At 42.8% G+C, this 16,537-nt stretch overlaps 1 protein-coding gene across 4 annotated transcripts in view; it reads left to right on the forward strand.

The window, feature by feature from the left end:
- Positions 1 to 12,523, forward strand: part of GOLGA4 (golgin A4) — a 113,843-nt gene extending 101,320 nt beyond the window's left edge. For 2 of the 4 annotated variants that reach the window (XM_029243979.1, XM_029243981.1), the window contains 2 exons: positions 1,037 to 1,099; positions 3,923 to 4,623. In XM_029243979.1, the coding sequence (XP_029099812.1) occupies positions 1,037 to 1,066 (30 nt within the window). In that variant the 3' untranslated portion in view covers positions 1,067 to 1,099; positions 3,923 to 4,623. Of the gene's footprint in view, positions 1 to 1,036; positions 1,100 to 3,922; positions 4,627 to 5,162; positions 5,257 to 5,819; positions 5,895 to 12,426 lie in introns of those variants that run through there. The other 2 variants (XR_003796798.1, XM_029243980.1) reach the window with 2 other exon arrangements.
- The last annotated feature ends 4,014 nt before the right edge of the window (positions 12,524 to 16,537 follow it).

The following is a 16,537-nucleotide window of genomic DNA, read 5'->3' on the forward strand; positions in this document are numbered from 1 at the left end:
TTTATATAATTCCACCTCATTATAAACTGATTTACCTTATTCTTTGATTGGTTGATTATATGGATGTCCTACAGCTGAGTTCATCAATTTCCTATCCATGGACACTTAGATTGTTTCAGTTTTTCAGTACTTAACAAGCATAGACACAGGGAGCATACATATATTTCACATGCTTTTGCCAGTTTTCCAATAGGATGTTAGCCTTATTGTGTTGTGTGTTGCAGATATTTTCTACTTTGTCTTTTGATCTTGCTGTTCCTTCCTAACTGTACATTAAATATAAAAGATAAATAAAATGATGCTTCTGAGGTTGGTTACACTAAGAATAGACTCAGATTTTATAAACAGCTGTTTTTGCTGATGCTGTTTTAAAGCAAATCAGGAAGCTAATTAATAATCTTGGTTTATGACCATGTTAAATAGGACATAGGATTTATTTAAGGAGGTTGCTATAGTAAAAGTGTGTTTGCGGATATTGGGTCCCCTTGAATAGAAACTTTGGTTTGGGTTATCATTCCTGAAACCATTCCTGATATACTGTTGATATACGAGAGTTATTCATTGATAAAATAGACATATTTTAGGAATGATGATTCAACATATAGACACACTATATTCACATCCATCAACATTTCCCCCCAGATTTTTGGTGGTAAATTGAAATTATGTAAATCAAATTGTAATGTGTGCTTTAATGGAATTATGAAAGAAATCCTTTTATAAATCAAATAATCATGACTTAATTATGTCTAGCATATAAATATGTACGTAAGGTGTAAAGTACATCTTTAATTGTGTTGTTTAAACTTTTAAATTAAAGTTCCAAGTAAAATCTCCACTACATAGTGTTATATTTACTTAGGATGGAAGGGAGCTATTACAGATTCCTAAGCCTATCCTCCCTTGATTTGGGGAGATGTGAGAAAAATTTAAGTACATTCTGTTTAATCCTTTGAAGTTCATATACACATATAATCTCTGTGTTATGTTGTCTTAAAACTAATCCAATAAGCTTTTTTTCTTCCTGGCTTTGTAGTATACTTCACCTCGCAGTGGTATCTTCTGAGTAAACCGTCAGTCTGTGCTTAGTTAGCATGTGGTGAGTGAAGAAAAATATGTCTTTTGTCTTTTCTGCAAAAATTAAATGTATTGCATGATACTAACCATTATGCTGGAGTTCTTTTGCTCTTTTGTTTAATGAAAATATGATTATGCTATGGGTTAATATAGGGATTTTCTGTTAATTTTGCTTTATAGATTAATAATATATAGATTAATAATCACCACCAGTAAATGTTACATAATTCTAGGAAATTATAGTTCTTTCAACAGTAGTTGAAAGTTTCAGAATTGGTCTTTGAAATTTTGCTAAAGAATCCAAAAAAATCTTTATGTATTTTACATTCCTTTTTGTTTTTTATTTCTCAAGAATGTTAATAAAGATTATGAGAGAAAAATGAAAAATCATTTTCTAGATAAAAGTGATGTATTTCACGAATCCAGAATGTAAAATATTGTAAAGCCTTCTTAGAGTCAAGGCTAATCTGAAATAATGAGCACTAGTAAAATTGGTTTTAAAATAAATGGCAGTTTTGTTATTTCCTGGGATCATGCAGTATAACGAAGTAGCACATTTGTCCTGAGGAGGAGACCCTTAGGCAGCCTGCTCTAATTGAATGTGGCTGTTTTTAATTAACATATTATTACAATGAGGGGGAGGCATCTAAAAAGTTTGGACACAGTTGGCTGTCCTCACATTTAAACACCCCTCCCATCACCTCCACATATTATCCATGCTGTTAGTGTGATTTAGCACCCCTAAAAATTTAGGGTACGTCTTTACCTCAAACTTTGCAAGAGTTTTCACAAGTGACAAATAAGCTGGATCACAATCTATAGAACTTAATTATAATTAAATTAAAGGTTCTCTGATTATTAAGCTAGTGTTCAACTAACAGTATCAAGTTTTAAAATGTTAATATATACCATTTTTTAACGTTTTTGCTTTAAATATCCTTTCTGCCTACATTTGAATCTCATTTTTATTTTTAATGTCAGTTGCCTTAGTGATTATCTAAAACTGTCATTAGTCTTGTAAATCCCAAATCTAATTCAATAAGTCGTAACATTTACCTTTGTTTATAATATTATAAATACTGTATCATGCTTGTTATTGCATTTAAATAGTATCATTTATCACTTGAAAGGTATACTCTGTAGCATTTCCGTTGATTGATTGTCTCCTCAGCTTTTAGTTTGAAAAATTTCAAACAAGATTTGTAAAAATAGTGCAGTTAACATCCATATACCCTCCACCTACATTTACCAGTTATCAACATTTTGCCAAATTTTCTCACTTGCTCTCACTCTTGCTTTCTCTCCATATATATTTTTCCCTCTGTGACGTTTGACAGTTGCTTGCAAACATGGTGCTTGCAAGCATTTGACAGTTACTTGCAAACATAAACTAAATACTTTACCAAGTATCTTTAAGAACAAGGGCCTTTTCCTACATACAATACAGTTACGACTCTCAGGAAATTTAATATTAACACAATGCTCTTATCTAATATATAGTAAATATCCACATTTTCCCATTTTTCCAAATAATGTCTCATAATTTTTAAAATTCCAGGATCCATTGAAAGATTGCACATCGCATTTTGTCGTCATGTTCTTCAGGTTTCTTTTGAACTAGAAAAGTTCTCCCAGCCTTTTTTGGGTCTCTCATGACATTGACATTGTGCAGCATTATTGAATCATGCGTGAACTTCTTTTCCTGCAACAGTGCAAGCTAACGTTTGAAAGTAATAACTGACAAAGGGTTTTAAATGTCATAGGAGATCTTTTTCTTATCTTCTCTACGTATCTAGGACTAACATGAGTGTTGAACAAGTTTTATAAATAGTAAACTCTTGGAGATAGATCACGAGTGGTGGATTATATTGTTCATTTACAAGTTGAGAAGACCTTGATACTCTCTCTAGAACTAAAATATATTTGAAAAGTTTGTCTCTATTACCTAATCTTTTTTGGTATTTTATTTTTATGCATTTTTAACCTCATACTTGATTTGACCACTGGCTTTTAGCATCTTAATTAGAGAAACCTTTTTAGGAAGTTTTAGCATCATGTTTCATAGCAGCTTACGGTTTTAAAATTAAGTTTGTTAATTTCACGAGGCATACATAGCTTTTTCACACCAAAATGCTGTTATCCTCTGCCACCATGCCTGGCATCCTGGGAGAACTGCAATATGTAGAAAAATCATTACATTAGGGAAAAAGGAAGAAACTTTTGTCCTCTTAAATCCAATCTGTGTTCTTGTGAGATTCTGCCATGTCAGCACGTTTACTCCTGGCTTTCTCCAGTCATGACCTGGTAGCCTTCAATATGTGCTGAAAGGTTGCAGTTCCAGATTTCACTTAAAAATACTGCTTTCCAGGACTGCTGACTAAAAGGTCATTCCAAGAACAGTAATTTTTAGAAGATTCCTTTAGGATTTAATACTTAGAATATTTCTGCTTCAGTCCTCAGACCATAGAATATAATCTTGATATAATTTTACTTTAACTTGAAAAAATAAATCTCACGAAAGTTAGCTTTAAAAGGTTTTTCTTTCTCCCTCCCTTTCTCCCTCCCTCCCTCCCTCCCTCCTTCCTTCCTTTCTTTTTAAATTTTTATTGGAGTATAGTTGCTTTACAATGTTGTGTTAGTTTCAGGTATACAGCAAAGTGAATCAGTTACACAGATACATATATCCCCTCTTTTTCAGATTTCCTTCCCATTTAGGTCACTACAGAGCGTTGAGTAGAGCTCCCTGTGGTATACAGTACGTTCTTGTTAGGTATCTATTTTATACATAGTAGTATACATATGTCATTTTCTTTCTTTCTTTATCCTAACCCTTTTTCTTTTCCAGTCATGGCTCCGGCCTTCATCTTGAAGAAGTGGGGAGAGTGATGCTGGGCAGGCCTGAAAAACTGTGCACGTTTGCTGTTCTTAGAGAACGAAGCCGTTATTCAGGGCCCCTCATGTAGCCAGAAGACCAAGAAAAATCTGACATTGGCCACAGAAAGATTGCAGACTGCCTTTAAAATAGATTATATCAGTGGAGAAACGGTGATAGTTTTTTTGGGGGGGGGATTCTTCAGTTTTTCTGTTGGGAAGAGTTTTGTGTTGTTTAAAAGATACTTTGAATAACTTAACCTGATTTATGGGCTCATTTAATGTTCCTTTCTTCCATTCTTTTTGTCCCTCTTTTTAAAGAACTGCTTGCCTTTCCTATTTATTTTTAGGGTGATTTTTTTAAAAGACTTGTGCAATACATTTTGAGGTGGAACTTAGTGGACTTTTTCCTGATATATTAGAGCATTTAATTGACTATTTTATCCAGATTGATTTGTTGAATATTTGCTAAAGACTAGTTCTTTAAGCTATGACATATGATAAATCCAAATGGCAGTACCTCATTGTTTACTTAGCTTTTGTACTTATATTTTTCAGAGGAAAAAATACTACTGTAAATTGTAAATAGTCAATACATAACTGTATCGTATGCAAATCTGTGACTGTTGGCAATGTCATCTCAGAAGAACAGATAAATAAAGTTTATTTACTATATAAAATGTGCTATTGTGTTTTTTCCTAAATTGAAATCTATTTCAAAATAGTTAAGAATTTATGTTGTATCTGGGTGAATATAATGAGGAACTATTTGTCAAGAGAGCTGAATGGCTAAGCATTTGGAATTTTTTTTTTTTTTTTTTTTTTGTGCGGTATGTGGGCCTCTCACTGTTGTGGCCTCTCCCGTTGCGGAGCACAGGCTCCGGACGCGCAGGCTCAGCGACCATGGCTCACGGGCCCAGCCGCTCCGCGGCATGTGGGATCTTCCCAGACAGGGGCACGAACCCGTGTCCCCTGCATCGGCAGGCGGACTCTCAACCACTGCGCCACCAGGGAAGCCCCTTGTGAAAACATTTTTAATTGCCTAATATTTTACCCTCAATATTCCATCATTTAACGCCATGTTCTCTACTGTTGAACATTTAGGCTGTGTGTAATTAGTCACTTTCATTCAGTACTCCATGACGGTCTTGCTATTCATATTGTAAGCACACTGGAAAGAACAATCCAGGACCAACCTGTCTTTTTCTCAACAGCCTTTGGTTGCCAAACACGGACACACTTCAGAAGACTGTGAGCCAGGTTTGTCTGGCACCCTTTCCCCAAACATTCCAAAGATGTGACGCATGGGTGAGCATTCAGAGTCAGTACACTCTTAGAACACTACGTTTCAAAGCTGGGCTTCACCCATATTTGGTTAAAGTGTTAAAGCTGCATTGAAATAGCTATGCCTGAAGCATACTCTCCGTGGTGGCAGTGTGGGGGCGGGTGAGGGTGCAGGCAAGGCCGCGACATTCTTTCCATCCTCCGGCCATTGTAATAATAACAATTTCCTGGCGCCTTCCTTTGGGATCCTCTTTAGTCAGGCTTTGTTGTTTGTTACGTTCTTCAGAAGTGTCCAAATGCCAAACATGTGTGAACATATGACACTTAGTAAACAATATGGCCATTTAAAATTTTACTCTGACGATTAAATGCAGTTAAAATGCAGCTATGGGTACATCTCTTATAATTTTCCAATTGCTTATTCCCCTGCTGCAGGAGGGCTGCTTCTTGCTTACCTCACACCCAGATTGGGCTGCCCTCCCCTTTTAAATGGGGAATGTGTAGTGTGTTTCCATGTCTGTCATTTCTCTTTCCACTACTGTGTGTTGGGAGTGAGTAGGACATATCATTTGTCTTTTTCATTCCAGGTTTCCAAGAAAAGTTAACTCAGGATCCAGTGTGGCTCATGAGATCCTGGACATTATGTCTGACGCTATGATTGGGTGAGACTTTTGGGAAGTCTTTGGGAGCATTAATTAATGTAATTTACGGGCAACCAGGAAGGAAATGAATCCTTATGACCCAGTGAGCAGATTGTGGTAGATTGGATTGTTGTTTCCAATTCTTCTCTCCCTCCCTATATTTGGGTTATGCATCCACATACTTCGTTATCTGACTTTGAAGTACCTACTGTTGTAGTGGGTGGAAATACATTTCTTCACCAACACTGAGATTGGCTGTGTGACTTTAGTCAATGAGTTTTGAGTGGACATGACTTTGCCAAATCTGAGCAGCAGTTTTAAGAGCCCTTGCATAATAGTTCAGCTATTGCTGCTTTATCACTGCCATGAGACTGAGTTAATGGGTTCTCCCTTAGCTTGGACCCTGGGATAGTGTCACATTGACCAGACGTGTAACAGAGTGAGAAATTATTATTATTATAAGCCACTGAGATTTGGGGATCGTTTGTTACTGTAGCATAACTTAGTGAAAACTGACACATGCGAAAAAAAATATTTTTGCAGGATAAAGTGATGTCTTTAGTTTTTAGAAGTTTGACTATGTAGTGTCTTGGTGTGGATTTCTTTAGGTTTATCTTAGGGTTTGCCCAGCTTCTTGAGTCTACAGGTTTATGTCTTTTGCCAAATTTGGGAACTTTTCAGCCATTATTTCTTTCCTTTTTTTTTTTTTTTTTTTTTTTTTTTGGTTTTTTAAAAGTATTTATTTATTTATGGCTGTGTCGGGTCTTAGTTGCGGTATGTGGGCTCTTCGTCACGGCATGCTGGCTTCTCTCTAGTTGTGACGTGCAGGCTTCTCTTTAGTTGTGGTGTGTGGGCTCCGTAGTTGTGGCACACGGGCTCAGTAGTTGTGGCATGCAGACTTAGTTGCTCCGCAGCATGTGGGATCTTAGTTCCCCGACCAGGGATTGAACCCACGTCACCTGCATTGGAGGATGGATTCTTAACCACTGGACCACCAGGGAAGTCCCCAGTCATTATTTCTTTGAGTATTTTTTTAGCCCTACCCTCTTTCTCCTCTCCCTGCTCTCCTTCTGGGACTCCAATGACATGTTAGATCCTTTGTTATAGTCCCACAAGTCCCTGAGGCTCTGTTCATTTTTTTTTCTCCAGTCTAATTTCTCTCTGTTGTTCAGATTGAGTAATTTCTCTTGTTCTGTTTTCAAGTGCACTGACTCTTTTCTCTGTCCCCTCCATTCTGCTGTTGAACCAGTCCATTGAGTTTTTAATTTCAGTCATTGTATTTTTCAGTTCTAAAATTCCCACTTGGGTCTTTATATCTTCCATTTCTTTGCAGAGATATTCTGTTTCTTTGGTGAGACCTTGTTTTCTCATTTATTTCAAGCATGTTTGTAATGCTCATTGAAGAATATGTATGCTGGCTGCTTTAAAGTCTTTGTCCAATAAAGGATGGGATAGAAATCCAGATTCTCTACTAGGCCTTCATTGACACCCAAGGTGGGGAGGGCCTCCTCATCACTGCTGGGTGGGGATGTAGAGTTAACAGTTGCCCACTAGACCTCCACTGAACCATGGGAGGGGTGGTAGGGAGGGAGACCTCTTTACCTTTGGGTGGTAGTGAAAGTGCACTCTCCCCTGGGCCTCCTCTCCCTCTACCCCAGCAGGAAAGGGGAGGGGACCTAGTTGCTGCTGGTGGGGGTGGAAGTCCAGGCTTCCCATATGGTCTCCACTGACATCATGGGGATGGGTGGGATTGGGAGGTCTCATTGCTACCCACCAGGGATGAAAGTCCCTGCTTCCTGCTCAGCCTTCTCTGACATCACCCTGCATGAGTTTTGGGTCCTTCCTTATAGCTTGGCAGTTGTTAGAGGTCTAGGCTCCCCACTGGGCCTTTGCTGACAGGGTTGGGAGGGGGGTCACATTGTTTTTTGCTGGAGGTTTTTTTTGGTGTGTGGCTGGAGTGGAGCCGTGGTTGTCTAAAAGCTTTGTGTCTTGCTAGGCTGCTCCTTTCCTGGTTCTTTGCTACCGGTTTCCAGGTAGCCAGTTTCTTCAGGTCCAAGTCTGCTGTATATGAGGCAGAGAAAGCCTCGGTAACTCATGGCATGTCACTCCTCAGGTCCCAAGTGTCCTGGCCAGTCTGCCTCCTCCTCTCCACCTTTCAGAGTCTTCTTAGGTTTGTTTTATATACAGTGTCCAGGGTTTTCAGTTGTACTTGGGAGGACTAGGGAGAAGTATGTCTACCCCATCCTCCCAGAAGCAGGTCTCCTATGCACTGTGATTATATTTAGTATATATTTATTACATAATTCCAGATACACACTTTTTTAATTAATTAATTTAGTTATTTATTTTTGGCTGATTTGGATCTTTGTTGCTGCGCGTGGGCTTTCTCTAGTTGCGGCGAGCAGGGGCTACTCTTGGTTGTGGTGTGCGGGCTTCTCATTGCGGTGGCTTCTCGTTGCGGAGCACGCACTTTAGGCACGTGGACTTCAGTAGTCGTGGCTCGCGGGCTCTAGAGTGCAGGCTCAGTAGTTGTGGCACGTGGGCTCAGGTGGTGTGGCTCGCAGGCTCAGCAGCCATGGCGCTCGGGCTTAGTTGCTCCATGGTATGTGGGATCTTCCCGGACCAGGGCTCAAACCCATGTCCCCTGCATTGGCAGGCGGATCCACTGTACCACCAGGGAAGCCCAGATACACATATTTTTAATAAATATAAACTAGAAGCATATACAGTTAATTCACAATAGTGGTCATAATGGTCTTCCCTGGTCACCTCCACCCAATCTGTATTCCACATCCTCCTTTAGTTTTTTTTATGGCATCAAGTATTGCCTACCCTCAGTAAAAATTGTTGTTTTCTTTGTACTAGAATGAAAGCTCCAAGAGGCCAGGCAAATTGTGTCTTGTCCATGGTTGTGTCCTTACGACCTAGCATATGTAGTAAGCACACAATAAGCATGTACCGAATATAAATGAATGAATGGATGGACAAGTGAATTAAGAAAGAAGAGAAAGTGTACCAGTACCTTCTTTGTAATTAAAAACAAAAAAGTTTTTTAAGACTGGGAAAATTTTTAAAGACTTCTTTCTCTCTTGAGGCATATGGGAACACAAGGGAACAAGAGGAACCGAATTATGGGCAGAACCTGGACTTTGTTTAATTTGCTTTATAAGTCAGTTAGTTACAAATATTAATATTTTAAGGAACCAATTACTTGTAACACATCACAACTGATCAGGATACACCAGCAGAAATGAGTACAACTGGAAAGAATCGCTTCTCTTTTTTCTTTCTTTTTTTGGAGGGGCGGGGGCCACACTGTGCAGCATGCAGGATCTAGTTCCCTGACCAGGGATCAAACCCACGTCCCCTGCATTGGAAGCAGGGAGTGTTAACCACTGGACCACCAGGGAAGTCCCCGACCTTCCCTGTTTTCACTCCTACTTTCCTAGATGTGTTTTTCTTTTGGGATTGAGCCATGTTGGATTTGAAGATTAGTTTAGGCCCAGGGAAAGAATCTGTCCAAAGAGCTTAATTTCCCCAATCTCTTGGGGAGGTGACATTGCGTGCTGGCTATGAGTGCAGGCTCTGGGGCCAGCCTGCCAGGCTTCGAGTCCTGGCTTGGCCATTTACTCACCATGCCAGGGATCTGAGATGGGCTGGGACCTGGGACCCTGTGCTGCAGTGCTTGTACCTGGACAAACTCTCCTGGAGCAATAGAATACAAGAAACTATAAGGGACTAAAAAAAACTGTGTGCATGAGCAGCTGGGGCAAACTATGAACAATGTGATACAGAAAGACCAAAACCCAACTGCCCCTTCTGAAGTGCCGGGAGCAAAAGCAGGGTACTTGCACATGCCCCCTGTGCATAGTGCCACCGAGAGGATGAGCAGATCACCTAAGCCACCCCTCCGGCCCAGCCCACCAGTCTGCCCCTACCCTCACCCTATTTAAGGGGCCAGCCCCCTTTGTGAGCAAGGGCAACTTATTACTTGCTTTCGCTCCCTTATGCTGCAACACGAGTCCCAATAGAGCCTTGCCTGAAATTCTCATCTGACCTCATCAATTTCTACTGATTAAATGTGTCCAAGGACCCTGGTTGGTAACAAAGGTACAGATGCAAGAGCAGAAATGGCAACCTGCAAGCCCTTTTGGAAGCTTCTGCTTATATCACAACCTAAGCCAAACTCAGAATTAAGGGGTGGGGAAAATCACACCATCTCTTGAAAGGAGGATTCAAAAAGTCACTTTATAAGGGTGTGACTGCAGTGAGGGTGTGAAGATTTGGGGCCCTTAATGCGAACAATTTATCAAAATACTTATCAATTCAGTACGGCCACTACCAATCAGTTGAGTTCATACAGTGTATCAGACCTGTTTGCCGTCACAGCTGTAAGTTTCCCTGACGGCGGTGCTTCAGGGAACCCGGTAGGGGCAGGGGCGGGACAAAAACGCAGGGTTTTGGGCCTCCTTTCCACTTAGAGCTGCTTGACTTTTATTTGTTTTATATATTGAGGTTTTACATTAGGTTTTGTTTGAAAAAGATTCTGCCATCAAAAGGCTTTAAAAAGTTTTCTCTCTTTGAATGTATTCAGACCAATAGGAAAAGCGTGCTTAGCCCTTGTTTCCTTGGTCCCTGCAGAACTGCTTTTGCTCATCTGTGTTTCAGACTGTGCCTTAGGCTTTACTCAAAGGCAACCATAAGAAAGAACTTCAGGGAATCAATGATTATATGTTCTTTACACCTATTTTACAAGTCACCAATATGTAAGAAATCTATTTTACAGACAAGTGCAGGGGAAAGTTTCAGTATATTTTCTCTTTTGGGCAACAAGAACTATTTTATGTATCATGTAACATGTTTCCCTTTTTGCTTTGGCCACGTGGAAGCTTGGTGCCAAATTTAGGTCCCACGTTTCATAACTCTTAAAACTAGAATGGCCCAAGGAGCTTTTAAAATACAGATTCCAAGGCTTCAACTGCAGAGAATCTGAGCAGCTGGGCTGCCCCTGGTGGCTTGATTATTTCTGTTCTCTTTCTTTGTCCTGGACTTGCCTTCTGATTCTAATATATGTTTCCTCTGGCCCCAATTGTTCTTTCATACAGTAAGTCAGTTACTCCTAGGTCCAAACTGGCAGTGTGTGGGAGGCTGCTCCCAGGACCAGTGAAGGCACTGAGAGGCCTCTGGCCAGTCTAGGGGCCCAGCCTGGATAGGGGGCAGATCCTCAGCAGAGAAGGGGTAGAGGCACCAGGACCCTCCATGTCTTCGGGTTTGAGAAGTCAGGTGTCTTTCCCAGCGAGCAGCCCTGGGGGAGGTCTATTCTGGAGCTGGGGGCTGGGCCTGAGGGTCAGATGCCAAAACACCCTGGGCTCTCAGGGAAGCAGGACTCCGGCCGAGAAAGAGCCACAGCCCACCAAGTCCCCTGCAGCATCTGAACACCTGCTCGCACAATCTCTACGCTGAGATTTTCACCCTATCGGACACCCACAAGTTTAGGAGAAACCAAATCTCCCACAGGTTAATTCAGCGCTCAGGCTTGGCCAAAAATTGTTTAGAAGGACATGATCATTCTCTAGGATGATTCTGAATTTAGAATTGAATATAAATATCGAAGTGAAGCAAGTTCATGGTCCTAATATTTTGGGGTTATTTGTATATTTTTTTTAAATAAGTAAATATATTTATTTTTGGCTGCATTGGGTCTTCATTGCCGCACACGGGCTTTCTCTAGTTGCGGTGAGCAGGAGCTACTCTTTGTTGTGGTGCGCGGGCTTTCCATTGTGGTGGCTTCTCTTGCTGCAGAGCACGGGCTCTAGGCGCGCAGGCTTCAGTAGTTGTGGCTCGTGGGCTCTAAAGCACAGGCTCAGTAGTTGTGGCGCACGGGCTTAGCTGCTCCAGGGCATGTGGGATCTTCCCAGACCAGGGATCGAACCTGTGTCCCCTGCATTGACAGGCGGATTCTTAACCACTGTGCCACCAGGGAAGTCCCGGGTTATTTGAATTTTTAAGATAACTTGGCATACTAAATTAGCTAATAAATTAGCCTTGGATTCATTTAAAAAGTTATAATTGAAGAATTGATTTAGATTTGTGATTTTAAGCTGAAACCTTATTAAGTTTATAAACCACATTAGAATATTTAACATAGAAGATACATATTATTTTAAGTTTTATCAGTTAGATTTATCAACCTTGGTTAAATAAGGAAATACTTAAGTACTTGGAAGGTTTTTGGAGTCAGGTGAATACATGAAATGCTTATAAATAAGATAAAGTATGATAAATTTATTAATGTAGCAATTTCAAATATAAAGAGAATTTAATGAAGTTATAAAAAGGTTCTGAAAATAATTGCTTGAAATTTGGTAGATTTATAATTACAATAATGAGATTAATAAGCTGAACTTAAATAAGGTTCTACATTTGTGATGTTAATAAATTCAGTATTAATTTTTTTAACTGAAGTAGTCTTCTAATGAAACTTACTCTTAAATCTCTCTGAAAATACTAATTAGAATTAAAAAAAATTTTTTTTTCCTTCTTTATCCTACAGCTCTATTTTCTTTGGGTCTAGTTGTCCTGTTTGTGAATGTTTTTCTTTCTGTTGGTGGGGTTCCTGGTGGCTGGCAGTCCTTGGTTGACCATCAAAGGACAAGGTAGGTTGCCCTTGTGGCTGGAATGAGTTTCCCTTTGCATTTGTTTAGATCTGTTTGCCTGACAGGTGTGTCCCTGAATGAAAGAGCCACCTCTGCATCCCGTGGAAGTGGGCAGGGCTGATGTCTTTCCCTTTGATTGCCTCTCTGTTTCTTTCTCCCTCCTTCTCTCCCTCCTTCTGCTCTTACAAGACTATTTGCCTTCTCCTCTTTTACACACGCTAATAGCTAATGTTAGATTCACTTCAGGGCACCCACAGAGCTCACTACTCCCCTTTAAAGAGGGAGGACGGAGAAGGAGGAAGTGAGCATATATGGAACATCTTCTTCTCACAGCATGAGGGACTCAGAACCCACTGACTCGTTCAAGCCCTCCCAGGGGTGTAGGTGTTGCTGTCCCATTTGACTCATTAGGGTTTTACCTTTAGTTGTTTTAAAAGGTGAAACTGGGCTTTATTGAGCCGTGACAAGGATAGAAGCTTGAGCAAGAAAATGTGCAAGGATCAGAAAATGTCAGGAGCCTCATAGTCTTGTGGTGGATGATATACAATTTGGTTCTTTCCTTGGGAGTAATGGAATCTGCTAGCACTACATAACCAGAGATGGGGTGGGAAGGGAGAGGAGAGAGAGTGCACTCAGGAGACAGAAAGAGCAGATAAGATGGTCATTGAAACTTTTTTTTTTTTTTTTTTCTTTTTGCGGTACGCGGGCCTCTCAGTGTTGTGGCCTCTCCCGTTGCGGAGCACAGGCTCCGGACGCGCAGGCTCAGCAGCCATGGCTTACGGGCCCAGACGCTACGCGGCACATGGGATCTTCCCGGACCGGGGCACGAACCCGTGTCCCCTGCATCGGCAGGCGGACTCTCAACCACTGCGCCACCAGGGAAGCCCTGAAACGTTTTTGATCATCAGAAGCGGTGGTTGAAACTTCAGGTGTCAGAACAGTAGGATGGAAACAAATTGGCCCTGGCTGACTCACTTTACACTCCGCACTGTGCATGCCTTATTGTCTTCAACTTCCGTGAACAGGCAGAGGTGAGGAAACTGGGTCACCATGGACGTCAAGAAGCTGTAGGCCAGTAATCCAGGAGGCAGGATTTGAACCCTGAACTTAATGATTCCAGACCTTCCACTGGGCCCTCTCAAATTCACGCTAAATCGTTAGCAAAGTCACCGATATCCTCCATCTCTGCTCTGAAGTCTCCTTTTGCTTTCTTGATTTAAGTGAAACCCTTACTCTTGTCTTGTGACTCTGATTCCCCTGCAGCTTTCTCCAGCTTGTGTTGGCAGTGGGAGGTGGGGGAGGGCGTGTTTTTCCCCACGCCACTTGGATGACTGGCCTGAAGGTCCACCTTGTTCCTCATCCTAGCTTCCAGACTGCAGGACCATGGCGTCCAGACTCTGGTGAACAGGGGGCCTGTGACTTCTTGAGAAGGGGTCATCTGGGGTTGCACTGGTGATGTGAGCTCCAGGGAGCAACTGCCTGTGTGTGTCGGGCTGGTGGGCAGAGGCGTGGGGTCGCAGGCCTGATACGGGGTGTGGTTCGGAGGGCTGCCCAGGTGTGCCATCCTGCATGTGCACCTCTGGGCCCACCCCACCCTTGCTGGTCCTTCCCTCGGGGTTTTGCCTTCCATTCCCACGCTTGGCCTCAGCCCACACTCTCTTGTGCCAAGAATTGAGGTTTAAAGTCTTATTGAATAATCCTTCACCAAAGATGTGTTGTCAACCAGTGGTGACTGAATTCTTCCTGGTCACCTGTGGACATCGGTTGGATGTATCAGTTAATGTTTGCTGCTTAAAGCAGCCCCACTTATCAAGCTCATAACTCTGCAGGGTGGCCCTTCGGGCTGGATCCGCTGGGCATTCTTCCCATCTCAGCTGGGCTCACTCATGCACCCAGAGTCAACTCTGTGTCCGCTGAGACTGGCTGGTCCAGGGGCCAGGGTGCCTGGTCTCTGCTGCGTGGTCAGCCCGAGTCTAGCAGGGAGCACGTGCTTGTTCACGGGCAGCATAGCAGGGGGCTGGGAGCAGGTAAGAGCCCGCAGGCCTTGAGGCCCAGGCTCCCACCCTGCACGCCATCACTTCCACTACATTCTGTTGGTCAAAGCAAGTCACCAGGCCAGCCTGATTGAAGGGCTGGGGACACAGGCTCCACTTTAATGAGAAGTGTTGCAAAGTCATATTGCAAGGGGGTATGGGTAACTGTGCCCCCCCTTTTTTTTTTTCAAGTGCAGTATCACCATAGACCAGCATGCAGATCCTGCAGCTGTAAGGAGAGAGGGAGAACTTTTATCCCTGGGCCATCCCATCTCTGAGTTTCGTATAGGTCCTGGCTGTGATGCTCTGCCTGCCAGTTGTGGTGGGTTCTGTGGGGTCCCCTGTCCTCTGACCTTGGACGGCTGTGTGTGAGCAACGTGGCCGCTCTCACAGAGGCTTGGTGGAAGCTCTCAGAGGCGTGCTGGGGCGTAAGAGCCTCCCGATCTTCCCAGGCAGCTGTCAGACCTGGAGCTGGTTGGCAAGCCCTCAGCCGTTCATATCTAATCTGGGGGCTGATTGATGGAGGTGGTTTTGCTTTGACTGTCCCTGGGAGGCAAGAGCTGCTCCAGGTCTGTGGCCATTTATGGGCAGAGCAGAGGCTGGTCCTCACTGCGTAACATGACGGAGTTCGTGGTAGGGGTCACGTTCTGCCCAGTGACCTTGGCAAGTCACCATCCCAGCCCTTGCTGACTGCCTCCCGAAGCGTCATTTCCCTCCTTGTAGAGGTTATATAATTACACCTTCTCTCTGGCAATCTTGTTTTCCCCTCACTGCTGGACCATCACCATCTGGGTGCTGATACTGCTCCTGCGTCAAAACATAAAGCTCTCGGATTCCGCATCTTCCCCCACCTATCGCTCCGTTTCTCTATTCCTCTTTAGAGAACACTTTAAAAAAGAGATAACTGGGACTTCCCTGGTGGCACAGCGGTTAAGAATCCGCCTGCCAATGCAGGGGACACGGGCTTGATCCCTGGTCCGGGAAGATCCCACATGCTGCGGAGCAGCTAAGCCTGTGCGCCACAACTACTGAAGCCCGCACGCCTAGAGCCCGTGCTCTGCAACAAGAGAAGCCACCGCAATGAGAAGCACGCACACTGCAATGAAGAGTAGCCCCCGCTCGCCACAACTAGAGAAAGCCCCCCCAAAAAGATAACTATACTCACTGTCCCTGACATGTTTGCTTCTATTCCCCTTAAACCCCTCCTTGGAAACTGCTCTTGGCCAGGTCCATTGCTAAGGCAGGTGGTCTCGCTGGGTCTCACCTGATTCGCACATGTGGCCCCTTTGTCTTTCATGAACCCCCTCCCCTCACTTGGAATCCACTTCTCCTGCCTCGCTGGCTGGGGCATCCTCGCTTCCCTGACTGCTGACAACCTAGGGCCCTGGGATTCAGGCTCCAGGCCTTTCCTCTCTCTTATCTGCATCCCCTCGGTGATCTCATCCTGTCTCATGGCTTTAAACACCCACTACGTGCCAACGATGCTCATTTTATATCTCCTTTCTGGTCCCCAGACTCACCGAACTGCCCGTTCAACATTTCCATTTAGATGTCTAATTGCACCTCGACTTTAGCGTGTCCCAGACTGAATCTTGATCCCCCTAGATCTGCTCCTGCCACGTCACCCGCTATCAGTTGAAGGCTTTCCTTTTTCCCTTGCTCACCAACTCCTAATGATCACTGAATCCTCAGAGCTCTGCCTTCAGTTTGGGGGTTTGCATTTTTTCCTTTCTGATGTAACTATTTTTGAATATGTTAAACATTTATGCAGTTCCAAGTCAAAACAGTATTAAAAGGTATCCTTAGAGAAATCTCATTTCCCTCCCGACAGTCTTTACCCCGTTTTTCAGTGTTCCTTCTGGCAAAAATAAGCACATGTATTTATTTTCCCCTTTTTCTTACACCAAAATTGGCATACTATATGCATTGTTCCACCTCTTGCTTTTTTCACTTAACAATATATTGTGGAGATCAC

This window comes from Monodon monoceros, unplaced genomic scaffold (assembly GCF_005190385.1).
Source record: "Monodon monoceros isolate NGI ecotype Baffin Bay Population unplaced genomic scaffold, NGI_Narwhal_1 Super_Scaffold_3, whole genome shotgun sequence".
In the NCBI taxonomy this organism is placed as follows: domain Eukaryota; kingdom Metazoa; phylum Chordata; class Mammalia; order Artiodactyla; family Monodontidae; genus Monodon; species Monodon monoceros.